We start from the raw sequence: 9,211 nt of genomic DNA, 5'->3' as shown, positions 1-9,211 counted from the left end.
TATTCTCATCAACAGCCACATCACTAAATAGCAGTTTCAGGATTTTTTTACTTGGCAAATTAGTTTTCCATTTTTGGTTTCATTCACTGAAAAAGTAGCTGAAATCTCTGCTGGATTCTGCTAATACGTTTATGCTTAAGGCTTCTACTCTATTTAAGACTGTAGCATTTTTAGTGACATTCAATTCAGAAGATTTTATACACAGAGGGAGCAGATATGGTTATCTCTCCTGTGGAATGGTCTAAATTTTTAACAGGGTGTCCTGGTTTAGCTTTGTAATATCTACATTGATAGGCAAAATCAGATATTTTTTACAACTCAAAAATAAAAGTAAACCCTATAAAAACAGATTGACACATGACCACCATGTTTATCCAATGAAAAATCTAAGAACATAAAAACAGTGTCAACTTTTAGTCATGTTAATTCTTTATTGTTATGTAGGAGGCCAGTTTACATTTTATTTTAACCATTTTTGCAACAGTTCTGTTTCTTTGAAACTTGTTGCTGATCGGTGTCCAGTCCATATTTCAGTAACTAAGACACTATGGAACACCCCAACAGAAAGTCCAAAAAACCCGCTGCTCAACCTGTTTGTTAAGGCAACAAGCAAATGGGGTAGGGTCAATATAAAGCCTCTTCTAGAACCTGATTGGGAGAAAGCTTCAGGTAAGTTAACCCCTATCCTACACACAGACAACCTGACAAAATACAACAATGCTGTACAATTTATAATGACAGACTCAGAATTAATTCACACAGCTAAACAAGTGTACGGGGCTTTCTAGTGTTTAATTCTGATGCATGCAGGGCATTTAATCTAGTGACATGAGTCCACTACAAACAGTTGCAGCCTGAAAATACTCATTAAAGTGTTTTAAATGCCAAAACAACCTGCTCTAGCAGTGTCAGCCAAGGGGATAGGAAGGTTTATGACACGCCTGGCGTGCTTTAGCCATAAAGGTTTGAATGTTATTTTTGTGAGTGTTTTGTTTGTCCGCTATATAATTTATTTCCAGTATGCAGTATTTAAAGAAGGTGTTATATAATTGCTTAATAAGTTATTTAAATTGTTGCTTTTATAAAGTAAAATTTACAGTGTGATTTGATCCCAGTATAATGTGCCTGTACTGTAAATATTTCTAATGAAATAAGGATGGATCCATTATTTATGGTCTAAAATGTTAGACAAACATTGTCATACAATATACTGACCATAGAGCCTCCGGTTTGCATATTTATGTTTATTTCATATGTCTGAAAGCTGTAAGTTTACTAGCATATTCTGTTATTTTTGGACTCTGAAACTGTGCTATCCAACTTTGGTACAATACTTGATTGTCTTTACAAAGCATGCAGTGACATTTGAACACATTGCTGGAAGCAACCTTCATTTTCTAACACTTATGGCACACACGGTGTATTCTCCAGGTAGAAAAGCACCTGAAAATGCCCATGCCATCTGTCATTGGCTTTAATTGAAATCGCCTGTCATCAGAAATGACAGATTCGGGTGCTTCTGCCCCTGGAGAATATGCCTTATATGCCATCAGCCTAATAATTGCTCAGTATAATTCCTTCTGAGAACACACTATTACAAACAAAGTAGTTCTGTGTTTTTTTTTATTATAAAATGCAAATAACACTCTTATTTTGCATGAGTGTAACAACATCCTAAACATCTGAGACAGATGTAAACATACTGAATTGCTTCTGTGTTTCCAGAAAAAAAAACAAAAAACACTTTATTAACCTACTTGTGGACAGATCAGATGCATTCATTATGGGAACTTTGTGATTTCTGTGAACACTGCCCCTAAAAGACTATGCAGTACAATTTAATTAGGCAGTAGAATATATTTAAACAAACATAGTATTTAGTGTTAAAAATATGTACAGTTTTCATAATCCAATTATTATTCCCTCTTCAGCAGCATACAATTAATGTACATTTGCATATGAAAATACAGATGATTTGTTTAAAAATGCTGAAGCATAAGAAAATATATCACATTATATCACTCAATTTGAATTAAAATGCATCCTGGATGATAATCAGAATGAAATAGCTTCTTTTTTCGGCAGGCAAATTCATTTCCTGCTGAAAGGATAAAATGCATGCTTCCTTTTTCTGCAAGAGACAAGGGAAAACGGCAGTCACAATGAGATTACAGAGTACAGATGTTGTACATCAAAGACTACACAAGGCAGAATAAATGAAAGTGTATGAAAAAGAATGGGTCATTGATGTGCATTATGCTGGATTTCTGATATCTAAAGAACTCTTGTATATAGAAAATAGGACAGTTTAAATTTATGTATCATATGTCTTGCATTTCTAATCAGGTTTAAACCCTAAATAGAATTCACATCAAATTCATTCAAATCAAATTTGGCTACATACAATGTTGTGCAGTCTGACCTTTTTAACTTAGGAACAGAGCTGTCTTTTGAACAAGAGTATGTACAACATACAGTAAAATCCAATATGGCACCAGTTACATTATATCAGAGGCATATTCTTTTTTTGAAGTTACTTCCACACTTCTTCCTGTTACAGTCAGAGCTGATTTTGTCCTGTCAGGTGATCTCTGAGGGGGCACACAGCCCATCACTAAATGGTGGCTCAAGGGAAAGATGTAAAAAAGGGCAATATCTACTGATATATACATTTCTTTAATTTATTTATTCATTTGGTAAGATTGTTTAATAGGTCATTTAATATGACAGTTTATATCTGTTGGTTATGTATTCATTCTGGAGGTATAGTTTTCCTTTAAAGACAATCAATCCTGACCAGCAGGTGCCAAACCTCTCTTCTAGAAAAGCAATTAAACAGTAGGGTCAGCGGAAAAAGTGTAATTTGTAAAAAAAAAAAAAAGTGTTGTCATAACTGCCATGACAACAAGAAGGACTTTGTAATATATGGGAAACAGCAGGGGGATAGGAACACATCTCTGAGGAAGTTTTGGTAATGAAACAAAAGCAGGTGGAGTGCAAGGTGGAACGCATCTGAGTAAAGATGCCAGCAAATCCATTACTCTAAAGTGAAAGAAATTTCCCTGTGCCAAACCACACCGCTAAGTGACTTTTTAATGCACTCAGTATGCTTTTATATGTAAATGCAACACGCTTTACTTTTTATGATAATAAAGCGAATTACACTAGGGGTGCTGCCCCTGGTGTTTAAATACTTTTATAGAAGAGACGTTTTGGCACATACTAGGCAGGGATACAATGAGGCTGGGACCACAAAACATTTTCAATGTAGACATTAAGACATTCTGTGCATTAAGCTACCAAGAAATGCCCTTCCCTTTAAGCAAAACAGGGATTATTTGTCCATATTTTGCAATATACTTCAAGCTGGCCAACTATGTCACAGTCATCCCCGGTATGGTCAGTCCTACACTCACTGTTATCTGATTCATTAAGAATTCTATTGTTTCATTATATATTTTACAAAGGGACTACGTTTTACCTAGAACTACTTACTTTTAAGGTTAAAATCTCCAAAGTGTAGTGATATAAATAAAAAAAAGTATTGCACTTAATAGGAGTTGTGCAAATGATCAAAAAGATTTTATTTAAATGTATTTAATTATCATTTTTGCACAAGCCCTGTTGAGTACAATACATTTTATATATACATATATATACACACACACACACACTGGATATAAAAAGTCTACACACCCCTGATAAAATGTCGGGTTCCTGTGCTGTACAAAAATGAGACAAAAATAAATCATTTCAGAACTTTTCCCACCTTTAATGTGACCTATAAACTGTACCACTCAATTGAAAAACAAACTGAAATCTTTTTAGGTCGAGGGAAGAAAACCAAAAAAACTAAAATAATGTGGTTGCATAAGTGTGCACACCCTTAAACTAATCCTTTTTTTTATTTTATTACAGCACTCAGTCTGTTTGGGTATGAGTCTATCAGCATGGCACATTTTGGCTTTGCAAGATTTGCCCACTCTTCTTTGCAGAAACACTCCAAATCTGTCAGATTGCGAGGGCATCTCCTGGGCACAGCCCTCTTCAGATCACCCCACAGATTTTCAACCGGATTCAGGTCTAGGCTCTGGCTGGGCCATTCCAAAACTTTAATCTTCTTCCGGTGAGGCCATTCCTTTGTTGATTTGGATGTATGCCTTGGATCGTTGTCATGCTGAAAGATGAAGTTCCTCCTCATGTTCAGCTTTCTAGCAGAAGCCTGAAGGTTTTGTGCCAGTATTGACTGCTATTTGGAACTGTTCATAATTCCCTCTATCTTAACTAAGCCCGCAGTTCTAGCTGAAAATAAAACAGCCCCAAAGCATGATGCTGCCACCACCATGCTTCACTGTGGGTATGGTGTTCTTTTGGTGATGTGCAGTATTGTTTTTGCGCCAAACATATTTTTTGGAATTATGACCAAAAAGTTCAACCTTGGTTTCATCAGACCATAACACCTTTTCCCACATGCTTTTGGGAGACTTCAGATGTGTTTTTGCAAAATGTAGCCTGGCTTGGATGTTTTTCTTGGTAAGAAAAGGCTTTCGTCTTGCCGCTCTACCCCATGGCCCAGACATATGAAGAATACGGGAGATTGTTGTCACATGTACCACACAGCCAGTACTTGCCAGATATTCCAGCAGCTCCTTTAATGTTGCTGTAGGCCTCTTGGTAGCCTCCCTGACCAGTTCTCTTCTCCTTTTCATCAATTTTGGAGGGATGTCCAGTTCTTGGTAATGTCACTGTTGTTCCATATTTTATCCACTTGATGATGACTGTCTTCACTGTGTTCCATGGTATATCTAATGCCTTGGAAACTCTTATGTACCCTTCTCCTGACTGATATCTTTTAACAATGAGATCCCTCTGATGCTTTGGAAGCTCTCTGGGGACCATGGCTTTTGCTGTGGGATGCAACTAAAAAAATGTCAGGAAAGACCAACTAGAGCAGCTGAACTTTATTTGGGGTTAATCAGGTACTTTAAATGATGGAAGGTGTATGCTGACTCCTGTTTAACATGATTTTGATGTGATTGCTTAATTCTGAACACAGCTACATCCCCAGTTAGAAGAGGGTGTGCACACTTATGCAACCACATTATTTTAGTTTTCTTCCCTCGACCTAAAAGATTTCAGTTTGTTTTTCAATTGAGTGGTACAGTTTATAGGTCACATTAAAGGTGGAAAAAGTTCTAAAATGATTTATGTTTGTCTCATTTTTGTACCGCACAGGAACCTGACATTTTACCAGGGGTGTGTAGACTTTTTATATCCACTGTATTATATATATATATATATATATATATATATATATATATATATATATATATATAGAAAGTCAAAATGCAATACTGGCACTCACGTATAAATCTCAAATCCGTCTGGGTGCAGTCTTCACAGTGAAACCGAGATAAGAAGAAAAAGAAGCCGCTCTCTCAGGACTTAGGTGCAAAAATAAAAAGTAATTTATTGAGTAGACGAACTGACGTTTCGGCTGAACACCTCAGCCTTTCTCAAAGTCAAAAACACATTGTGAATGCTAACATTAAATACAGTGACTGGCGGGAAAATACAAACAGAAACTGGGTGTGACGTCACACCCAGTTTCTGTTTGTATTTTCCCGCCAGTCACTGTATTTAATGTTAGCATTCACAATGTGTTTTTGACTTTGAGAAAGGCTGAGGTGTTCAGCCGAAACGTCAGTTCGTCTACTCAATAAATTACTTTTTATTTTTGCACCTAAGTCCTGAGAGAGCGGCTTCTTTTTCTTCTTATATATATATATATATATATAATACTCTACTCACAAACTTGAAAATTCAGAAATAAGCCCATTACATTCCACTGATTTTGCCAGATCACCTTTGCCTGATTTGGCTACTCATTGCTTATCTAAGCAATAAGCAATGATCAAATATTGATTAGGTAGGTCATTAGTTTGACTCCATACACAGGCTAATAGGCAGCATACGCATTCAGCAATGCCAATTTCTAGCCATGTACATTAGAAATAATAGGAACTATACTTACAAAGTTAACTGAATTTAACTTTATAAGGGCACATTTACTTACCCAGAAGCAGTGAGAAAAGTGCACTTTTAAATGCGATTGGCATGTTTTTTTCCCCACAATGTACCAGTTTCTCCCCAGAACTCATGCCGCAGTGTGCGCAAGTGGGTATTGAATTGTTATTTAGTTATTAGTAACACACATGTTGTTTGGTAATAGCTTAATATCCAGGTACAGTTCTTACCTGGAACAGTCTGGTCCTGACCAGCTTGGAGGGCACTGGCATCTGTTTGGTCGTACACATATTCCTCCATTTAAGCAAGGGGACTGGCACACAGCTGCAACGGGATAAGGTAGTATGCTTACCAAAACACATCTAACTGTTCCAGTTCTGCTGCTTTACATTTTGCTAGATTAGTGGAAATTCATATTTACTGTCAGTAAACATTGTTGAAAAAAGTTGCATATTTTCCACTAGCTCTTTGTTTCTAAAGTGTTCCTTCCATACATTCATGGGTACACACAGTTCTCAGCACACAATAAACTATACTGTTATACAGTGAATTTGTGGGAACATAAGTACTGCATTTGTGCTTGCTTGGATAATTTAATGGATTGATCTATTTTTCTATATTTTGAATATATGCTTTTCTGCTTTCAGTTAAAAATGCTATGGTTTCTTTGGCTTAGTGACCATAACAAAAAAAAAAAACAACTTTATTATTATTATTATCTTGCTTTTATGTCTATTCAGATATAACTCCTATTCATCCTCAGTAATTACATCAAAACTATAACCGTGTTTACAGCGTAAGTGCTAACTTCGTATTTTTTAAAAAAACCTTTTATAATGTAGGATCATTTTTCTGGGAGTGGTGTCACAAATTGCTTGGCAACTCTCCCTTACTGAACAACCTTTCACCCCCAATAAACCTTAACATTTAATCATTAATCCTTGGGCCATAGAGCAGGCCCTGTGATTATGAAAGGGTCATACTTTTTTAATAAATAGTAATTTAATGAAGTAGCCTCTAAATGGTTAGAATTATCAAAACAGAGAATACAAGTTGATACATAAATGATCTTAAAATGTAAGGTCTATTGGATTACAAGGAAAGCAGATGTACCAAACAAAATGTTTCTGCCATCAATGACTGCAGTTTGCCCATATAAAGTGAACTGTATACAGCAGCAGAGTAATCTAAAAATAACTATGAATTCTTTAAGTATTAAGAAGAAGCTGGTTTACCAATATGACAGCGAGAACCAGTCCACCCATTTGGACATTCACATCTGAAAGGAGCCGTGCACCGTCCTCCATTCAGACAGGGCAAGGGACATATTGCTAAAAATGAAAAAGGGACATGTCATTTTCTGCGCCATTAAAAACTATTATCAAAAAACAAATTGAATTTAAAATACAACACCTTTAGCCAGGTAAAGTGCAATCCAGGATAGTTCCTTGCATATGATGTATTGTTTCATATTAGTCCCTATTAAATGTCTGTATAGTTGTCTATATAGAAACCACCATATGGCAATTTATACTTAATATTATTTAGAACTTTCTAGACCAATCGAACATGAAAGCATACCCTGTAAACTGTCATATAACAAAAGCCATAGTTATTTGGAGCTTGGGACTAGCTATCTAGCTATATAAAGTGTATTAGTTTTATCCAGTCAGCAGCTTGACTGGAATCAGTCCAGCATTACATAATCACTGTCCCATAGGTCTCGCTACATTAGAACTGCAGATCTTTTAAAGTGCAACTCATTCTGCTTCCTAGTTTGCAGGAATAGACTTGGTCCTGTAGTGGAATATTATTATTGGGCCATAAGAATAAATGACCCAGGACTCATCTCCTTTAAGGGCATGTGTAAGAAAGGGTTTGATGGTCTGGTTGTGCTAGAGCACATACACAGATTGATACTAAACTTCATGCAGCTGTCTTAATCAAGAAGACAGCAGCTTTTAAGGAAATGGTATGTTGTTATTTCGGAAAGGTCAACTATTACTAGTTTTATTTTCTCTAATCCTACTCTAGTGTTTGTTAAGCTCACAAGAGATTTAAGTTTAAATCAGTGCTTTGGGCATGTATAGATCATCATCAAACGATGTTCAATGCAGAAAAGACAACAAGGGCAACATCAGTATTGACACACAGCAATCTAGTGCCCTGTCATTTATGCCATTATAGTTGGCGGTTTGTACAAGACCCAAGATGTGTACTCAGGGTATGCATTCATTTTTTTTTTTGTTTGCCACCTTGACCTACTTAATAAAAGAGCTGTGTGCGGTAACTCGTGTTACCTATAGGTCATGTTGATAATTTTTCGCTGCTTTTGTAAGTAATTGTTACTTGAAGTTCCTAAACCTGACTGTTTTGCCAACTTGACTGTCCCTACTCAGCCTGTCAGTTATAGCTTCTAATGCTGCACAAATATGGCAGCCACCTTATAGAGAAGCATGGGGGATCAGGGAATGTAAAAGCATCAGGAAATACCTTTATGGCAGAATTATAAAGCTCATGCAAAGACAATGTTATCATGTAAAATGAATATGAAATGGCTCCCAGAATAATGACTTCAGCAATTTCAACAGAGAGCTTAGAAAAATGGACAAGTATTAAATCTTGTATGCAGGAATATATATACTGTATATTCAAAGGGGTGTGGCAGACATTTTGGGGAAACTGGTAGGTACATTTAGACAAATAAATGCACAAAAGCAGTTGCTTAACTAAAATAAAAAGGATATAGGTCCTTACGTTCTTCACAGAGGCGGCCCATCCATCCTTTTGGACAAGAACATGCATTAGGCCTTTCGCAAACACCGCCATTCTGACAGGGAAATCTACACACAGCTTTAAAGAAAGAAGTTTACATGATCAATAAACTCTTTTTATGAAAATAACAAATTTGAAGAGTTTACAAATTGATTTCAGATAAATGTTGGTTTTTATATCTTGCAAACTAGCATTGATTAAATTCACTGTACTGAGTTACCAGAGGTTACTGGTCAAACCAAAAACACAATAAAAAAAAAGCACTGTTTTTAATTTAGCTGTAAAACAACTCATCCTAGAGAAGCCTTACATATAGTCACACTGCCGGGGAGATATTTCAGTTGATTTATCTTGAGAACTGATACAATCTGCAAAAGAATATGGCTTTTGTTTTTCAGACATTGCGCTG

At 36.1% G+C, this 9,211-nt stretch overlaps 1 protein-coding gene across 1 annotated transcript in view; it reads right to left on the bottom strand.

Annotated features, from left to right (window-relative positions):
- Positions 1 to 417: 417 nt before the first annotated feature.
- The window catches only part of svep1 (sushi, von Willebrand factor type A, EGF and pentraxin domain containing 1), a 170,136-nt gene continuing 161,342 nt past the window's right edge, over positions 418 to 9,211 (bottom strand). Inside the window, exons 47-50 of the mRNA XM_012953387.3 lie at positions 8,785 to 8,880; positions 7,263 to 7,358; positions 6,258 to 6,351; positions 418 to 2,131 (exon numbers count right to left, since the gene is read on the bottom strand). Of these exons, the coding sequence (XP_012808841.2) occupies positions 2,092 to 2,131; positions 6,258 to 6,351; positions 7,263 to 7,358; positions 8,785 to 8,880 (326 nt within the window). The 3' untranslated portion in view covers positions 418 to 2,091. The remainder of the gene's footprint in view (positions 2,132 to 6,257; positions 6,352 to 7,262; positions 7,359 to 8,784; positions 8,881 to 9,211) is intronic.

Source organism: Xenopus tropicalis, chromosome 1 (assembly GCF_000004195.4).
Source record: "Xenopus tropicalis strain Nigerian chromosome 1, UCB_Xtro_10.0, whole genome shotgun sequence".
NCBI classification, from domain to species: domain Eukaryota; kingdom Metazoa; phylum Chordata; class Amphibia; order Anura; family Pipidae; genus Xenopus; species Xenopus tropicalis.
The sequence above is the reverse complement of the archived record's forward strand: the minus strand, read 5'-3'. Positions and strand labels throughout refer to the sequence as shown.